The 19734-nt window shown below is 46.9% G+C and overlaps 1 protein-coding gene across 2 annotated transcripts; it reads left to right on the top strand.

The window, feature by feature from the left end:
- Positions 1–6114: 6114 nt before the first annotated feature.
- Tmem41a (transmembrane protein 41a) lies at positions 6115–19340 on the top strand. Of its 2 annotated transcripts, NM_025693.4 has the most exons (5): positions 6115–6299; positions 7513–7666; positions 15573–15734; positions 16548–16686; positions 18622–19340. In NM_025693.4, the coding sequence occupies exons 1-5, from the start codon at positions 6181–6183 to the stop codon at positions 18840–18842; spliced, it is 795 nt and encodes a 264-aa protein (NP_079969.1). In that variant the 5' UTR covers positions 6115–6180; the 3' UTR covers positions 18843–19340. The 2 variants fall into 2 exon arrangements, 1 of the variants encoding a protein (NP_079969.1); NR_037773.1 differs by lacking the exon at positions 7513–7666.
- Positions 19341–19734: the final 394 nt, after the last annotated feature.

Genomic DNA, 19734 nt, shown 5'->3' with positions numbered 1-19734 from the left:
TATGCATAAATGAGATTTATTAGAATAGCATACAGGCCGTGGTTCTGCTATTCCAATGATGGCTGTCTACCAGCAGAGAGTCCAGTAGACTGTAACACCAGTGAAGGTATGTGCTTTTTGCCCAGAGCAAGCATGGAAAGAGAGCAAGCTGCCTTCTTCCATGTCTTTTATATAGGCTGGGCAAGAAGGTGTGGCCCAGTTTAAAGGTGAATCTTCCCACTTCAAAGATCCAGATTCAAAGTGGGAACACGTCAAATTATTTAATTGAGAAAAAAATTTCTCACAAGTGTGCCCAGCCATTTGGGTTCTAGTTAACTCCAGATATAGTCAAGTTGACACCCAAGGCCAGGTATCCTGGTAGTACACTTCTTCCTGGCTTTCTTCCATAGTGAGAGTCCCTCTGGGTGGAGGAAGGCTCTGTGCCACACCTTCTCACAAGGAGCACCCTGCCATATTCCTCCGCTTTCTTCGAGCCCTTCAGTGAATGTGGTGAGGAACTTTGATTTTTATTGGTCCTATATTAGCATAGCCATTTTTTTGTCCTCTTTCCCTTGTCCCCAGAGGGTAAAAATAACAGCGTGCAAATGTCAAGAGTGGGAAGTTTTGTCAAATCACAAACTCCTTGGGCCCCTGGGTTTTCAGCACAGTACTTTTATAGCACAGTACTTTAGCTTTTGTAGGCCCTGGGTAGCTGCTATGGAATGAATGGGAGCATGAATGAATAAGAATGCAAGTCTGTTGTGCAGTAGGAACGCGTTTCAGTGACTTCCAGGTAATGGTGATTGGCAGGTGAAGCCAGTCAGAGGGGTGGCAACTCTCTTCTCCAAACCTTTCCCTTCCTTGAAAACATTTGTTTTCCTGAATCAGGGTTTTGCTATGAAGCTCCGGCTAGGTTTGAACTCAGGATCTTCTTACCTCAGCCTCCCTGGTCCTGGGACTATACAGGTGTGGTGTGGGGCAGTGGACAGTGAGAGGTAACCTGGTCCTCAGTTGACCTGAAGGCTTTGAAGCCCCAGAGACACTAAAGGGATGATAAGAGCACCAGGCCCCTGTCACGTAGCTACAGTCCCCCATAGATTTGTGGCCATCAGTCCCGTAATGCCAATGTCTCAAGCTCTTTCACATGTACACAAGGTGTCCCTATCATCTCAGACCAAGACAATAGGAAAAGAGACATGAGCTGTGATCACATAGGCTCAAGACAGAGATCTCCATGCTGAGTTACCTAGAGGTCCGGAAGGCGTGGCCAATAAGATTCCCTTCCTAGACATTCTTGTCCGCAAAAGGTATATATAATCTCAGGCTCTCCCTGAGAAGTGGGATATGGTTTTACACATCCACTTTCCACCATGACAATAAATGCCTTAAAATAATGGACTGCCTCTTTTCATCTAGAGGAGATCTGCTGGGGGAGCCACGGAGAAGTCCTTTGCCTACAGAGAGTTTGTCTAGTCTCCCATAGAAGGCCTCTCTGTGCTCCCAGCCACAATCACCATCAAGCCTGCTGCACATCAAACCAAGGACTCCCCCCATGGAACTAGCTGGAGCTCCTTTGCCCCACCCCACCACCAGCTACAGGCTAGATTCAGCTCATGGGCCCCCACTCCATTCTCAGCTCTTCTGGGACTCCCAGCTGTGCTTGGGTGTCCATCCAAGAGTCTGGGGACTCCACGGCCCCAGCCTCTTCACAGTCCGGCAGAGCCCAGTCAGCCTGGCCTTCCCATGCCTCAGACTGCGCTTTCCCACCCTAAGCTGTGTCCTGGGGCTTCCTTATGGCCCAACAATCTCGTGGGATAAGCGGAGTCAAACTCCCCTGGGTCTGTCTCCCCAGGCAGTGGAGCCCAGTGGCAGAGAGCAAACGCAGGTCCACAACCTTACCGCACGGACCACCATGCCTGGCATCTGGGAACTTTGGGAGCCATTGCTGTCTTTGCCTCTCCTCCTTTGCCTTTGTATTTCTGAGTTCCAAGTCTATGACACAGCTAAAATTGATCGTACCCTTAGCTCCTTCAGTTCTCTGCTCCCCACCATTCAGATCTTTGTGCTTACATCCCTTCTGCATAAGTCTGCTCAGACCTCATTTCCAGTCACAGCACATCTTTCTCCTTCATGTTCTTTGAATGCTTCCTTCTTCCACTGATGCTCAGGTACTCTTGGGAGGTAGCAGAACCTTCAGGAAGTGGGGACTACAGAGAGGTCCTCAGGTCATCGCGGGACTCACCTGTAGAAGGAGCTTCCTGTCTTATCTACATGGCTCATGACATAAGCAGTCACACTCCACGTGTGCTCCATCATCAATGGCTACTCAGCTAGAGGTCCAAGACAGTGGGGCCTATCTGACACTGGAATGGGCTCCTCCCTAGAACTGTGAGCACGAAACAGGACTACTTACTTCTTATCTCCTTAAACTGTTATTTTCTTTTAATGTACATTATTAGGTTATATCCTAAGACCTCTCTCTCAGCAGATCTCTAGATGAAAAGAGGCAGTCCATTGTTTTAAAGCATTTATTGTCATGGCAGAAAGTAGATGTGTAAAACCTTACCCCACCTCTCAGGGTGGGCCTGAGATTATAAACCTTTTGCACGTATGTACATACGTGTGTGTAGGTGTTTGTGGATGGATGCATGTGTACCTGTGGTGCATACGTGTGCATGTGGAGACTAGCAGGAACTTCGGTGACATTCTTCCTCCTGATATGTCTGCCTTGTGGTTTTTTTTAACAATGCTGTTTTTCTTGACTTTTAAATACGTGTGTGGTGTCACATCTTCTGTAGTTGGAGCACTCAGGTTTGAGCAGTCTGACCTAGGTGCTAAGAACTGAACTCAGGTCCTCTGCAAAAGCAACACGTGTTCTTTCCTGACCAACAATCTCTCCAGCCTTCGCTCTCACTGACACGTGAGGCTCACCCACTAGGCAGGCTGGCCAGTGGGCTCTAAAAATGCACGTCTGTGATGGTTTGGTGTGTGTGTGCGCGCACATGTGTGTATGTGTGTGTACATGCACACACTGAAGCAAGTGTTCTAGGAGGTACTCCTTTCAAGTGCTCTATGGAGATCGGAATAAATCAGGAAAGGCGTGTGTTAATGACAAGGAATGAGGTTAATGCCTGGCTGGGTTGCAACTCTTGGAACACCTTGCACTTTTTCTCTTCCCATTCTCTACCTGTCTTACAGTTCAGTGCAAGTCCTGGTCAGCTCTGCAACGCTGTGTGAGCATGTGCTGTAAGTGGGGAGCCGCAAGGGAGGCTGATGTAGATAGATAGCCTGTGATTGATGTGCTGCCAGCCTGGGATGGCTCAGGAGGTGAGGGTTAAGGGACTGAAGGGCTGGAGAGACAGACATCTGGAAGAGGTGAGGATCGTAGAGGTGTGTGTGTGTGTGTGTGTGTGTGTGTGTGTGTGTACACTGTAGCAGGGTGAACGATGCAATGAAGGGGAGAGACATTCCTCCACTTTCTTAGTAGAAATATATACAAATATATACAGAAACAGCGAAAAGGATGTAAAATTCACCTCTATGTGCTCACTACCCAACTTCACCAATAGTGTGTAATCTTGCGGTGAAAACCCCATCTTGTTATTTTCATACAAAGACATCGAATAATTTATTTCCCCCATTGTCTTCTAGCCCTATTTTCTCTCCAGTATCTCATCTATCCCAGGCTGGTCTCAAACTCAATATGTAACCAAGGGTGACCTTGGACTTCTGACCTTTCTGCCTCAACCTTCTAAGTAAGCAGGTGGGTGTTTGCAACTATGCCCTGGGACAGAAACCAGGGCTTTTACCAGCTAAGCTACGTTCTTGGCTCAGTGTAAATACTTGGTTTTATTTTTGTTTTGAGACAGGGGTTTATAATAGCTTGACTAGGAATGGCCCCCCATAGTCTGATATATTTGAATATTTGGTACGCAGTAGGTGAAACTGATTAGGAAGTATTCAGAGGTGTAGCCTTGGAAGAGGTGTGTTGTTGGGTGTGGGCTTGGATGTTTCAAAAGCCTATGCCAGGTCCAGTCTCTCTTCTCTGCCTCCGACTTCTGGATAGATGTGCGTTCTCAGCTATTGCTCCCTTACCAAGCCTGTCTGTCTGCTACCACACTTCCCACTGTGATGACCATGACCTAACCCTCTGAAAATGTAAGCAAGCTCCCAGTTAAATGATTTTTATAGTTGCCTTGGTCATGGTATCTTGTGACAGCAATAGACCAGTAACTAAGACAGGGTCTCAATGTGTTTTGTCCCAGGCTGGCCTTGAATTTGTGAACCACCTGCCTAGGCTCTCAAGTTGCCACTATGCCTTGCCTGCCTTTACTTCAGTATTGTAAAAAGGTAAAACATGCCCCCTTATCCTTCTCATAACAACTCATAGTACATTCTGCTTGTTCAGTTCAGTTCTGTTCTGTTTTGTTTTGTTTTTTTGAGACAGGATTTCTCTTGTGGCCCTGACTGTCCTGGAACTCACTCTGTAGATTAGTCTGGCATTGAAATCAGAGATCTGCCTGCCTCTGCCTCCTGAGTGTTGAGATTGAAGGCGTGCACTATCCGCCACCCCACCCCTTCTTCCCGGCTCTCACAGTACATTCTTAATTTTGAAACTTGTTTGACTCTTAGTCTCCCTGCTCTCCGTGCCATAACTGAATCTTAGTTCCTATCTATGGGGGCCCTTCTACTCAAACCACGACACGATACCAGCTCAGAATATGTAAAACTGCCCCTTAACCTCCGAGTCCTGAGATGATCGACATTTGGGTTGCTCCCAGTCCCTTGATATCAAAACAAGGCCAAGCATATTTGTGGGTTCAGTTCTTGGATGTCAACTTGCTAGGTCTTTGATGCATGCTCCCTGTTTGAACCAAAGAAGTGCTCTGAAGTGCTTCATGCCTTTTGACTCTGAAGAACTCACCCAATGGGTCGGTCCTATGTGCTGTCACTTCTCATCCCCACTGTGCAGCCTGTCCCTTTTGCCCTGTTCCCACTGCCGTGGTCCTTTCCGTCCCTCCCTCCCCGCAACCTGAGGTATTTACTGTTAACTTGGAGCCTACTCTAACCACTTGCTCTGACATTCTCAAAGGAGAACGGACACTGTCCCTCCTTTTCTCCTCCTCCCTGTTTTTTGAAGACAGTTTGTCACTGTAACCCCAGGCTGTCTTCAGTCTCCATTCTGCCTCAGGGTTCCATGTGCTGGGACTGCAAACACACAACACGATGTCTGCCTAGCAGAATGGTTCTTACTGAATGCTGCCAGGCTCATCTCCCCACAGTTTCCTGGGGTCCCTTGCCCAAACTATCTTCTAGCACTCTCCAAGTGGACAATAGCCATTCATTTCTCCCAAACCTTCGGCTTCCCTGAAGGTTGCCTTACTTAGGGCCATCTCACTTGCCCCTCTGCTTGCTCATCCAGAGAGTAAACGCAGTGCTCACCTCTTTCAGACTCCACACAGTGCAAGGACCACACTAGTTTTGGAGTTTTGAATCTGGGTTTTCTTTTTGAGAGATGTCATTCTCACTACCCGGCTACCCTGCCCCTTTCTGAATTTTTGCTTAGTATTTAAAGATGACTGAACCCTGGGCCTTCCTTCTCTTCAAGTGCTGGGGTCAGTCACATGAACACCATGTCTAGCACCACAGACTCTTTCTAAGACTCAGATGTGTGTTACAGCTAGTGTGTGCACGCTAGCTCCTACACAAGAGTTATGGCAGTAAGCGTTTTCATCCGTTGAGGCACACTGAAATGTGTTTATGAGTACTGGGGATAATGAGCACACTTCAGGTACTGAATAGAAGGCATGTCTGTTTATTTCTGTGGTGGTCATTACCTTCTTTCCACAACCATCGGTGTCAGTCTCACATTTGTTGGCTTCATTTGCTTTGTGGGACAGACTGTGGACAAGACTGACCGCCATGCTGCAAGCTAGGTTGTGGCAGGCTCACAACTCAGCCCCAGATCTCCCAGCTCTGTCACAGGGAAGGCGTTGGAGGTGTTCAGTGTAGAGCCAGCAGGAGCACTTTAGACTAGAGCGATCAGTCCCTGGCGGGGGCGGGGCCTGCGGCGGGCCGAGGGCGGAGCTTTGCGAGGGCCACGCCCTGCCCGTCCAAGAACGCGCTCCGCCCGCCCAGTCGGCGCACGGGGAGGGCTCTGCGTTGCCACGGGGGGAGCGCGCTCTCCGGCCAGGCCGCGGCATGCGCGCGCTGCTCGGCTTGCTCCTCGTATTCGGAGGCTGCACCTTCGCATTATACCTGCTCTCCACGCGGCTGCCCTTGGGGCCGAGGCTGGCGGCGGCCGGGGAGCCCGAAGGCCGGTGAGAGGGAGGACACCGGGCGGTGGCCTGGGAGGAGGTCGGAGGGTTGGCAGTGATGCCTCGGGGGCCCTTGCACTTCTCTGCACACGCGGTCGCCTTCCAGCCCCAGCCATCTCGGCTACCGTGGCTCTCCTTCCTCAACCCAATTACCACAGCAGCCAGTCTTCAGAGGTGCAGCCCGGACTTGGAGTGACGAGGCTATGATCCAGTTTGCCCTCTTCCTGCCTGTCTCTGCTTCCCATGACAGCTGGGCGAGGCAGAAGGCTTGTCGGTCGGGTTTCCGACTGCTGCTTATTACTTTGAAAGTGCATAGAGTGTGTCTGGCACGTTGCCGCATTACCAAGAGGCGTTAACTGCATTCGAGTTGTTTTCAGTTACCATTGTCTTTTTGTGGAGCTGAAAAAACTCTCTTGTGGATGTCAGAGGTACTCATGAGAACTAGGAGGGGCTTGCTCATAGTTTATCTCTGCTGGAGCAAAGAACTGTTGAGATGGCAGAGGCAGGGTAGTCTTTGTTCTGTGACCTTTGGACGGGATCCACGGTGTACCAGGCCTAGCGCAGGGTGAAGAGGGAGGCTCTCGGAAAGGGTTGGCCTCCAGCCATGTTATCAAGAAAGCTGTATTTATTATGATGGGAGGTATGTGTCCACGGGGATTCTTTTAAAGTGATGAAATTGTTGTTTTTTGCCTAGTACATCTGGGTAACATGCTGTCTAAATAGTTGTGTGTTTGCTTGGGAGAGGGTCTCCTAGAAAGGACGGCAATTCATGATGATATGCAGTTGCCTGGAGATGAATATACTTGTGTCTTCGGACAAGATAAAAAGAGACCGAGGATGCAAGTCAGTGCTGGAGCCGATGCTCTCAGCATGGTGGAGGCTGTGGGGTTCCATCTTAAAACCCCTAAATAAGTGAAGAGGGTGTGTAGTGGTTATCCAGCACCAGACCCTTTTTAGGCAAGGAAAACAAGACCCGTGGTCACTCCAAGGTCACACAACAGGAACACTGTAGAGTGAGGGTGCCAGCCCAGGGCACTTGTTCCCACTCCAGGGCTCTCCTGTCTGCCTCTGTTGTTTTATCTTGGGTCAGCTGTCATCTTGAGTTCTTTCAATGTCTGGTGGCCAGATGACCTGTTTACAAACTTAACTCTGCAAGGAAGACACACTTCGAACTTTCTCTGGAACCCACGCCTCCACCTGATTTCCCAAACTCTAGGTCGCTGTGGTTCCCCTCCGATCTGGCAGAGCTGCGGGAGCTCTCTGAAGTTCTTCGAGAGTACCGGAAAGAGCACCAGGCCTATGTGTTCCTGCTCTTTTGCAGTGCCTACCTCTACAAGCAGGGCTTTGCCATCCCTGGCTCCAGCTTCCTGGTCAGTGTCCTGCCCTCTCTCCAACTGGGTTTCCTTCTCTGCAAACTGTGACTGCTCCCCCAGAAACCCCTTTAGCCGAGTGGCAGGATGAAGAAACCGTGGGTGTGAAGAGGCGGGCACGAGTGGGCACTGGGTACTTACTGATATTGCAAGCTTCCTACTGTCCTGCCTCTCTCTCCTCCCCAGTATCTAATTCTACCCCAGATTCTGCTTAGACCTATCCGAGCACAGCGTCCTTAGGGCTGACTCTGGGTTGACTTCCCCCTCCAGCTGATCCTGCCTCAGGGTAAAGAGCCAGCTGCTACTTGGTGCCATATAGTCTCGGTTGGTGAGGGCTTGCATGCCCAGAATTGGGGTGCATCTTAGTGCGAGCTTGGTTGTGAGGCTGTCTCTCACAGGTAGGATGGGGGAGAGATAGCACAATACCCAGGGTATGACAAGGACTGCTGAGGTCTCATGGTTAGTGTGTGCCAAAGCCCCAGCCTCACAGTGAGACCCCCTCTTTCATTGGCTTACCTGTGCTCATTCATTCATTCATTCACTTGCTCATGCCTTTTAAAAGACTTGCTTTTCTTTATGTGCACGTCTGGGTACATACATATGTATGGATGCCCGTGGAGTCAGAAGATGGCACCAGATCCCACTGGAACTGGAGTTACAGGCAGTTGTCAGCCACCCAGTGTGGGTGCTGGGAACAAAACACTGGTCCTCCACAACAGCAGAAAGCAACCTTAGCCCCATCTATCCAGTTTATGTTTTTTTTTTTTTTTTAATTAATTAATTAATTTATTTTATGTAAGTACACAGTAGCTGTCTTCAGACACCCCAGAAGAGGGCATGAGACTTCTTTATGGATGGTTGTGAGCCACCATGTGGTTGCTGGAATTTGAACTCAGGACTTCTAGAAGAGCAGTCAGTGCTTTTTTTTTTTTTTTTTTTTCCATTTTTTATTAGGTATTTAGCTCATTTACATTTCCAATGCTATACCAAAAGTCCCCCTTACCCACCCACCCCCACTCCCCTACCCACCCACTTCCCCCCTTTGGCCCTGGCATTCCCCTGTACCGGGGCACACAAAGTCTGCGTGTCCAATGGGCCTCTCTTTCCAGTGATGGCCGACTAGGCCATCTTTTGATACATATGCAGCTAGAGTCAAGAGCTCAGGGGTACTGGTTAGTTCATAATGTTGTTCCACCTATAGGGTTGAAGATCCCTTTAGCTCCTTGGGTACTTTCTCTAGCTCCTCCATTGGGAGCCCTGTGATCCATCCATTAGCTGACTGTGAGCATCCACTTCTGTGTTTGCTAGGCCCCGGCATAGTCTCACAAGAGACAGCTACATCTGGGTCCTTTCAGTAAAATCTTGCTAGTGTATGCAATGGTGTCAGCATTTGGAAGCTGATTATGGGGTGGATCCCTGGATATGGCAGTCTCTACATGGTCCATCCTTTCATCTCAGCTCCATACTTTGTTTCTGTAACTCCTTCCATGGGTGTTTTGTTCCCACTTCTAAGGAGGGGCATAGTGTCCACACTTCAGTCTTCATTTTTCTTGAGTTTCATGTGTTTAGGAAATTGTATCTTATATCGTGGGTATCCTAGGTTTTGGGCTAGTATCCACTTATCAGTGAGTACATATTGTGTGAGTTCCTTTGTGATTGTGTTACCTCACTCAGGATGATGCTCTCCAGGTCCATCCATTTGGCTAGGAATTTCATAAATTCATTCTTTTTAATAGCTGAGTAGTACTCCATTGTGTAGATGTACCACATTTTCTGTATCCATTCCTCTGTTGAGGGGCATCTGGGTTCTTTCCAGTTTCTGGCTATTATAAATAAGGCTGCTATGAACATAGTGGAGCATGTGTCCTTCTTACCAGTTGGGGCTTCTTCTGGATATATGCCCAGGAGAGGTATTGCTGGATCCTCCGGTAGTACTATGTCCAATTTTCTGAGGAACCGCCAGACTGATTTCCAGAGTGGTTGTACAAGCCTGCAATCCAACCAACAATGGAGGAGTGTTCCTCTTTCTCCACATCCTCGCCAGCATCTGCTGTCACCTGAATTTTTGATCTTAGCCATTCTCACTGGTGTGAGGTGGAATCTCAGGGTTGTTTTGATTTGTATTTCCCTGATGATTAAGGATGTTGAACATTTTTTCAGGTGCTTCTCTGCCATTCGGTATTCCTCAGGTGAGAATTCTTTGTTCAGTTCTGAGCCCCATTTTTTAAGGGGGTTATTTGATTTTCTGAGGTCCACCTTCTTGAGTTCTTTATATATGTTGGATATTAGTCCCCTATCTGATTTAGGATAGGTAAAGATCCTTTCCCAGTCTGTTGGTGGTCTTTTTGTCTTATAGACAGTGTCTTTTGCCTTGCAGAAACTTTGGAGTTTCATTAGGTCCCATTTGTCAATTCTCGATCTTACAGCACAAGCCATTGCTGTTCTGTTCAGGAATTTTTCCCCTGTGCCCATATCTTCAAGGCTTTTCCCCACTTTCTCCTCTATAAGTTTCAGTGTCTCTGGTTTTATGTGAAGTTCCTTGATCCACTTAGATTTGACCTTAGTACAAGGAGATAAGTATGGATCGATTCGCATTCTTCTACATGATAACAACCAGTTGTGCCAGCACCAATTGTTGAAAATGCTGTCTTTCTTCCACTGGATGGTTTTGGCTCCCTTGTCGAAGATCAAGTGACCATAGGTGTGTGGGTTCATTTCTGGGTCTTCAATTCTATTCCATTGGTCCACTTGTCTGTCTCTATACCAGTACCATGCAGTTTTTATCACAATTGCTCTGTAGTAAAGCTTTAGGTCAGGCATGGTGATTCCACCAGAGGTTCTTTTATCCTTGAGAAGAGTTTTTGCTATCCTCGGTTTTTTGTTATTCCAGATGAATTTGCAAATTGCTCCTTCTAATTCGTTGAAGAATTGAGTTGGAATTTTAATGGGGATTGCATTGAATCTGTAGATTGCTTTTGGCAAGATAGCCATTTTTACAATGTTGGTCCTGCCAATCCATGAGCATGGGAGATCTTTCCATCTTCTGAGATCTTCTTTAATTTCTTTCTTCAGGGACTTGAAGTTTTTATCATACAGATCTTTCACTTCCTTCGTTAGAGTCACGCCGAGATATTTTATATTATTTGTGGCTATTGAGAAGGGTGTTGTTTCCCTAATTTCTTTCTCAGCCTGTTTATTCTTTGTGTAGAGAAAGGCCATTGACTTGTTTGAGTTAATTTTATATCCAGCTACTTCACCGAAGCTGTTTATCAGGTTTAGGAGTTCTCTGTTGGAATTTTTAGGGTCACTTATATATACTATCATATCATCTGCAAAAAGTGATATTTTGACTTCCTCTTTTCCAATTTGTATCCCCTTGATCTCCTTTTGTTGTCGAATTGCTCTGGCTAATACTTCAAGTACTATGTTGAAAAGGTAGGGAGAAAGTGGGCAGCCTTGTCTAGTCCCTGATTTTAGTGGGATTGCTTCCAGCTTCTCTCCATTTACTTTGATGTTGGCTACTGGTTTTCTGTAGATTGCTTTTATCATGTTTAGGTATTGGCCTTGAATTCCTGATCTTCCCAGAACTTTTATCATGAATGGGTGTTGGATCTTGTCAAATGCTTTTTCTGCATCTAACGAGATGATCATGTGGTTTTTGTCTTTGAGTTTGTTTATATAATGGATTACATTGATGGATTTTCGTATATTAAACCATCCCTGCATCCCTGGAATAAAACCTACTTGGTCAGGATGGATGATTGCTTTAATGTGTTCTTGGATTCGGTTAGCGAGAATTTTATTAAGAATTTTTGCATCGATGTTCATAAGAGAAATTGGTCTGAAGTTCTCTATCTTTGTTGGATCTTTCTGTGGTTTAGGTATCAGAGTAATAGTGGCTTCATAAAATGAGTTGGGTAGAATACCTTCTACTTCTATCTTGTGAAAAAGTTTGTGCAGAACTGGAGTTAGATCTTCTTTGAAGGTCTGATAGAACTCTGCACTAAACCCGTCTGGTCCTGGGCTTTTTTGGCTGGGAGACTATTAATAACTGCTTCTATTTCTTTAGGGGATATGGGACTGTTTAGAAGGTCAACTTGATCCTGATTCAACTTTGGTACCTGGTATCTGTCCAGAAATTTGTCCATTTCGTCCAGGTTTTCCAGTTTTGTTGAGTATAGCCTTTTGTAGAAGGATCTGATGGTGTTTTGGATTTCTTCAGGATCTGTTGTTATGTCTCCCTTTTCATTTCTGATTTTGTTAATTAGGATTTTGTCCCTGTGCTCTTTAGTGAGTCTAGCTAAGGGTTTATCTATCTTGTTGATTTTCTCAAAGAACCAACTCCTCGTTTGGTTAATTCTTTGAATAGTTCTTCTTGTTTCCACTTGGTTGATTTCACCCCTGAGTTTGATTATTTCCTGCCGTCTACTCCTCTTGGGTGAATTTGCTTCCTTTTTTTCTAGAGCTTTTAGATGTGTTGTCAAGCTGCTAGTATGTGCTCTCTCCCGTTTTTTCTTGAAGGCACTCATAGCTATGAGTTTCCCTCTTAGAAATGCTTTCATTGTGTCCCAAAGGTTTGGGTACGTTGTGGCTTCATTTTCATTAAACTCTAAAAAGTCTTTAATTTCTTTCTTTATTCCTTCCTTGACCAAGGTATCATTGAGAAGAGTGTTGTTCAGTTTCCATGTGAATGTTGGCTTTCTGTTATTTATTTTGTTATTGAAGATCAGCCTTAGTGCATGGTGATCTGATAGGATACATGGGACAATTTCAATATTTTTGAATCTGTTGAGGCGTGATTTGTGACCTATTATGTGGTCAATTTTGGAGAAGGTACCATGAGGTGCTGAGAAGAAGGTATATCCTTTTGTTTTAGGATAAAATGTTCTGTAGATATCTGTCAGATCCATTTGTTTCATCACTTCTGTTAGTTTCAGTGTGTCCCTGTTTAGTTTCTGTTTCCATGATCTGTCCATTGGTGAAAGTGGTGTGTTGAAGTCTCCCACTATTATTGTGTGAGGCGCAATGTGTGCTTTGAGCTTTACTAAAGTTTCTTTAGTGAATGTGGCTGCTCTTGTATTTGGAGCATAGATATTCAGAATTGAGAGTTCCTCTTGGAGGATTTTACCTTTGATGAGAATGAAGTGTCCCTCCTTGTCTTTTTTGATGACTTTGGGTTGGAAGTCAATCTTATCAGATATTAGGATGGCTACTCCTGCTTGTTTCTTCATACCATTTGCTTGGAAAATTGTTTTCCAGCCTTTCATTCTGAGGTAGTGTCTATCTTTTTCTCTGAGATGAGTTTCCTGTAAGCAGCAAAATGTTGGGTCTTGTTTGTGTAGCCAGTTTGTTAGTCTATGTCTTTTTATTGGCGAGTTGAGACCATTGATGTTAAGAGATATTAAGGAAAAGTAATTGTTGCTTCCTGTTATTTTAGTTGTTAAAGGTGGCATTCTGTTCTTGTGGCTGTCTTCTTTTAGGTTTGTTGAGGGATTACCTTCTTGTTTTTTCTAGGGCGTTGTTCCCGTTCTTGTATTGGTTTTTTTCTGTTATTATCCTTTGAAGGGCTGGATTCGTGGAGAGATAATGCGTGAATTTGGTTTTGTCGTGGAATACTTTGGTTTCTCCCTCTATGATAATTGAGAGTTTGGCTGGGTATAGTAGCCTGGGCTGCAGTTTGTGTTCTCTTAGTGTCTGTATAACATCTGTCCAGGCTCTTCTGGCTTTCATAGTCTCTGGTGAAAAATCTGGTGTAATTCTGATAGGCTTGCCTTTATATGTTACTTGACCTTTTTCCCTTACTGCTTTTAGTATTCTATCTTTATTTAGTGCATTTGATGTTCTGATTATTATGTGTCGGGAGGAATTTCTTTTCTGGTCCAGTCTATTTGGAGTTCTGTAGGCTTCTTGTATGTTCATATGCATCTCATTCTTTAGATTTGGGAAGTTTTCTTCAATAATTTTGTTGAAGATGTTTGCTGGACCTTTGAGTTGAAAATCTTCATTCTCATCCACTCCTATTATCCGTACGTTTGGTCTTCTTATTGTGTCCTGGATTTCCTGGATATTTTGAGTTAGGATCTTTTTGCATTTTCCATTTTCTTTGATTGTTGTGCCGATGTTCTCTATGGAATCTTCTGCACCTGAGATTCTCTCTTCCATCTCTTGTATTCTGTTGCTGATGCTCAAATCTATGGTTCCAGATTTCTTTCCTAGGGTTTCTATCTCTAGTGTTGCCTCGCTTTGAGTTTTCTTTATTGTGTCTACTTCCCTTTTTAGGTCTAGTATGGTTTTGTTCATTTCCATCACCTGTTTGTATGTTTTTTCCTCTTTTTCTGTAAGGACTTCTACCTGTTTGATTGTGTTTTCCTGTTTTTCTTTAAGGACTTGTAACTCTTTAGCAGTGTTCTCCTGTATTTCTTTAAGTGATTTATTAAAGTCCTTCTTGATGTCCTCTACCATCATCATGAGATATGCTTTTAAATCTAGGTCTAGGTTCTCAGGTGTGTTGGGGTTCCCTGGACTGGGCGAAGTGGGTGTGCTGGGTTCTGGTGATGGTGAGTGGTCTTGGTTCCTGTTAGTAAGATTCCTCTGTTTACCTTTCGCCATCTGGTAATCTCTGGAGTTAGTAGTTATAGTTGACTCTGTTTAGAGATTGTTCTTCTGGTGATTCTGTTACCGTCTATCAGCAGACCTGGGAGACAGATTCTCTCCTCTGAGTTTCAGTGCTCAGAGCACTCTCTGCTGGCAAGCTCTCTTACAGGGAAGGTGCGCAGATATCTTGTATTTGGACCTCCTCCTGGCCGAAGAAGAAGGCCCAAAACAGGACCTTTCTCAGACACTGTGTTGCTTTGGCAGTTCCCAGGTGGTACAGACTCTCACCTAAGCAGACTAAATTCCTAAGTTCCTTGGAGTCCCGGGACCAAGATGGCGACCGCTGCTGCTGTGGCTTAGGCCGCCTCCCCAGCCGGGTGGGCACCTGTCCTCCGGTCCGGAAGGTGGCCGGCTGTCCCCGGCCCACACAGGGTGCTGCCTCAGCGCCTCTGTGCTTCTGCCTGTTCCAGAAGCTGTCAGGTTCTCTGGCGCACCCTCTCACCTGTTCAGACTAATTTCCTAAGTTCGGCGGGTCCCGGACCAAGATGGCGACCGCTGCTCCCAGTTTATGTTTTGAGACGAGGTCTCACTCTGTAGCACAGACTGGCCTGGAACTCATTGTCTAGCCCGGGCTGGTCTTGTATTCAAAGCAATCCTCCTGCCTCAGCCTCCCACTTGCTGAGGTTAGAGGTGTGTGCCAGCACACTTGGCTTTTCCATGTGCTTTCTCCGGGATCCTGTGCTTTGAGGCAGGATGATAATTACTGGCCAAACTGCATATGTGAAGTATTAATTAACTTCTTCACCTTTGTGAAATTAAGGTCAGATAGGACTGTGGCCAAAATGAAAGCTCAGAGTGCTCTTATTAACCAGATGACAAAGGAAGCATTTCCCATGGATTGCTGAAGATATATTCGTGGTCTATACAGCAATATTAGCTTGTGAGCTTCATTTCTTTTCATTTGGTGCCCCCAGGGACTGAAGGGTGCCTCTAGCCCTCGCCACAGTCAGATAATGTCTGCACACTGTCTCCTTTGTAGCCTGCTGATGCCCAATGAGCTCTAGGCCCTGACCTTGTAAAGCTGAGGAGCCCCAGGTGAAGCTTACACACACACACACACACACACACACACACACACACACACACACACACACACACACACACCCGCTTCCATTCACCTCTTTAGAGTGGGCCTTGGGTTTGGGGCTGTGAAAGTCACTGAAAGGGAAGGAGCAGGTGCACAGGCCCCACCCAGGACAAGCCCCCCTGGAAGCTGCTAGATGTCCCGTGGCTGAGGCTGCTTTCTTTGCAGAATGTTTTGGCTGGTGCCTTGTTCGGGCCATGGCTGGGACTTTTGCTGTGCTGCGTGTTGACATCCGTGGGTGCCACAGGCTGCTACCTGCTTTCCAGTCTTTTCGGCAAACAGCTGGTCATCTCCTACTTTCCTGATAAAGTGGCCCTGCTGCAGAAGAAGGTAAGGTGGGGGGGGGGGGGCACACCTGGAGCACTGGGTCCCGGAGCATCAGCTCATGGGCGGAGAGCAGTGTGGACCTGAAGTTTCCCACAGTGCTCCTTCTTCCCACCTGGGAGCTGGGAAGGACTGGTTCTTATGATGTCTTTAGGAAGCACAGACCTGTGACCAAGCCTCAGTTCTGGTCATTACCTGCTCTGTGGCTCTGTGACTTTGAGTTAAAATTCTGACTGCTTCGGTTCCCGGGAACAATGTTTTTATTTATTACTTTACTTAATTTTATGCGTGTGCTTGTGTGTGTGTGTCTGTGCTTGTGTGTGTGTAGGCTTGTGTATGTGTGAGCACGTGTGGAAGCCAGAGGTTTACTCCTGATATCTTCCTCAATCACTGCCTACTTTGTGTTTGAAGAGTCTTTTACTGAGCCTAGAGCACACTGAGTCGGCTAGAGTAGCTGGGCTCCTGGATCCTTCTGTCTCCCAGTACTGGGGTTCCAGGCTTGTGCCTCTGCCGCAGGCTGTTTGTTTGTTTGGTGAGCTGGGTATTGGTGAGCACATGCAGGCCCTTAGGCTGGCAGGGCAAGTGCCTTACTTCTGAGATGTGTCCCCAGCCCAGTTGTATTTTGTCCTCAAACTCATGTAAGTCCTCCTGCTTGAGTCTCCCTGAATTCCTGAGTGCCGGGTGGTGTGAGCCACCATGTCTCAGGGCTCGGCAGGAGGTACCTGTGCAGCACAAGAGGAGCTGGGAAGGAGCTGTCCAGCTTCAGGCCTTGCTGGAGAGCCGGCTCTGTTCCTGACGCCGGGCTTTCTCTCTCTGCAGGTGGAGGAGAACCGAAACAGCCTGTTCTTTTTCCTGCTGTTCCTCAGACTCTTCCCCATGACACCAAACTGGTTCTTGAACCTCTCGGCCCCGATTCTGAACATCCCCATTGTGCAGTTTTTCTTCTCAGTGCTCATCGGTAAGCTGGGGTGTGGGGGCAGGGTTGTCATGATGGCACTGTCCTTGTCACCTGCCAGTGCTCTGTGTGCTTGCCTTTGAACAGCATTTTCAAGCCTGAACTAGACGCGGTTTGCCTCTCTGATTTCAAACCTCCTCTGGCTTCATTAGGAAACCCATACAAATACTTTTGGAACAATTAAGGGTTGTTTATCCCATGCCCATAGTGTTTCTTGTGTGCCCGGCATGTGTTGGGCACTGGGGTTGGATGGGATCATCTCTGTAAAGCACATGGCTTGACTCTAAGAAGTGCTAGCAGGCTGAAAGGCTGGCTCAGAGCAAGGGAGTTCCTTTCCGGCACTAGGCCCTTTGCTAAGGGAGGCCCATCATCAGGGAGGCTCCTGTCTACCTTATGAGAACTGCACAGCCATTACCAAGCCACTTTCCCTCAGGAAACCACGTAACCGGATTAGAGCCAGGGTTAGGAGCAGTGTTTCTTGACTCTTCTCTTTTACAGCAAGATAAAGTGATAACATCCCATCACGGGTGTTAATGTCCCACTGCAGTAAATTACCACCCTCCTTAAACCACTGGCAGAGGTGCCCAGACTTTTTTTTTAAGAGTGTGGAGGGAATGACACTCAGGGTTTAATGTCCAAGTTAACAAATGTGCAGCAGGGCAGGGCTTATTAATAGGGATGTGTGAGAGAAGCGGAAGGAGGCTGACCACAGACAGCTCTGATGGAAGCAGCTTCCTGAGTACCTCAGCACCTCAGCTAATGGGGCTTAACAGCTTGCTGTCAAAGACTCCGGAGACAGAATTCCTTCCTGAGGACCAAGCTGTGTGACCTTGAGTGCTCTGACCATTATTTCCCATACACCTCTTCGCTACAGTAGAGGAACGGGTTAGCAGGCTTCCAGCCAACCAGAAGCTCAGGGGTGGGGCAGGGAAGATGCCTCTGATACACTGAGGAAGCAAGGAGCCAGGTCTCGGAGCCGAGGCCTAAGAATGTATTTTGACTTTTTTTTTTTTTGGTCTACAATATTGCGTAGTAGTCTGGCCTTCGGCTTTCAGTCTTTTTGCCTCAGCCTTCTAGGTGACAGGACCATAGGTACCCACCACTTTAGATTTAGATTTCTCTTTGAGACAGGGTCTCACTGTGGAGCTCACTGGCACTCAACTCACTCTGTAGACCAGGGTACCTTGGAACTCACAGAGATCTACCTGCCTCCACCTCCCGAATGCTGTGCTAAAGGCATGCTCTTTCTTGCCTGACACACATCTTTTTGTTTCTTAAATATTCACAGGGTTCTTGGTTGTTGTTTTTATTTTTTGAGCATGTTGTCCAGGCTGGCCTTGAATCTGTTGCTGTTCTCCTGCCTCAGCAACCTTTTACTGAAATTGTAAGCCTGTGTCACCAAGCCTGACTCTAAGGAACTGTTATACCATATGCTGTTTGGCTACCAGCCTTTGGAGTCCAGTGCTGCACTGAATTCTCAGAGTGCTGAACGTACAAAGTTGTACTTGGAAGAAACTTGTTTTGTTTGCTGGGTATTGGAACATTTCAATGCACGCTGAAAATTTCATGTTGTCAGGATCCTTTCTCCTGTTTGGCTCGTGGGTCTCACCTTAAGCAGGTATGCAGACTTCAGCAGTTTGTGTATGTAAAAGCGAAGAACTTTATGTGAGACATGACCTTGCCGTCTTCTCTAAACCACCTATGGGAAAGGGCAGCTCACTGAGTCTTTTTCCTCTCTGTGATAGTACATTTTCTTTATTGTGATGTATGTATAGTTGTGTGGCCTATCTGAATGCCTTTTGTAGGGCAAGGCAGTGTGCACAGGAAGTGTGGGGAGAAAAGGGAGGGGCTAAGAGTTGGACAGACAGCTAGGTTCCCTGTTCTGAGTCCCTGGCCACCCTGCCCCCTTAATGACCATCTCCATTTTCCATTTTCCAGGTTTGATCCCTTACAATTTCATCTGCGTGCAGACGGGCTCCATCCTCTCCACCCTCACCTCTCTGGATGCCCTCTTCTCTTGGGAGACTGTCTTGAAGCTCTTGGCCATCGCCCTGGTCGCTTTGGTTCCGGGAACGCTCATCAAAAAATTTAGCCAGAAGCGCCTGGCGCTGAGTGAAACAAGCGACATCGGCCACCCAGACCGCAGGAAGGACGCATGATGTGGGTTCTGTGTTTACAGGGCCCGGACTGTGCTGCTGGTCCCTTTAATGTCCTCATTGTGTTTTAATTACCCTCAAAGGATGAGATGGACAGTGCTCTAGTGTGTGCAGAGGTCTGTTAGAAGGGCGTTTTGTCCTGTTCAGCAGGTTCTATGAAATGGACCACTTTCTAGAAATCCTATCCAGTTATCTGTCGGGCTTGCCTCTTGCTGGACCCTGAGATGTCTTGGAAGATGATGCTGGTGGCCTTTTTGGACAAGCTGTGTGTCCTCTGTGACTCTGTTGAAGAGTGTCCTCTCTACCTTTCTGCTGCTGATCTACCTCTCCATAAGCCAAGGGAAACATGACGGGCTGCGTAGGTCTTACACGCAGCATTTAAGTGCAGGGATTCCTGCATTTCCCCTGTTCACAGATACTTCTATCCATGTTGAAGCTCCTTGTAGTTATATGTCTTGATAGTTAGGCTGATTCAAACATGATTAAAGATGAACGGAAGCCAGCCTTGCAGGTTCTGAATGTGTTCGGAGGAAATTCTACCCATCTGAAGGTCCTGCTCTGTCTCATCGGAATCAAATGGCCTGCAAATCCCCTCTACTTCCTCTTGCTGGGCGAATGGGGTCACTAAATGAGGCTGTCAGCCAGTGTGCTGAGAATAGCTGAGGAATAGTTGTACTTTTCAATTCAGAGAGAAAGCAGTGTGGTTGCCTAGTGATTGCCTATCTGAGAGCTGTGATTGTGTCTTCCAGCTAGGGCACTGGGCTGTGGGGCTAGCACCTGAGCTGATCGCTCTGTGGCCTCGGACCTTGTGAGGACAACTCATGACAAGGACTTAGCAGAACTCCCTCTAAGACATCCATCACTTGTGAGCTGCTGTGTTTGTCTCAAGACTGGG

This window comes from Mus musculus, chromosome 16 (assembly GCF_000001635.26).
Source record: "Mus musculus strain C57BL/6J chromosome 16, GRCm38.p6 C57BL/6J".
Taxonomy (NCBI): domain Eukaryota; kingdom Metazoa; phylum Chordata; class Mammalia; order Rodentia; family Muridae; genus Mus; species Mus musculus.
This window is presented reverse-complemented; position numbering and strand designations above follow the sequence as displayed.

Excerpts from the sequence above, each read along its gene's own strand:
- Tmem41a (NM_025693.4), top strand. The coding sequence starts at position 6,181 with ATGCGCGCGCTGCTCGGCTTGCTCCTCGTATTCGGAGGCTGCACCTTC. Across the intron at positions 6,300-7,512 it reads GCCGGGGAGCCCGAAGGCCG|GTCGCTGTGGTTCCCCTCCG; the intron begins GTGAGAGGGAGG and ends CCCAAACTCTAG. Across the intron at positions 7,667-15,572 it reads TCCCTGGCTCCAGCTTCCTG|AATGTTTTGGCTGGTGCCTT; the intron begins GTCAGTGTCCTG and ends CTTTCTTTGCAG.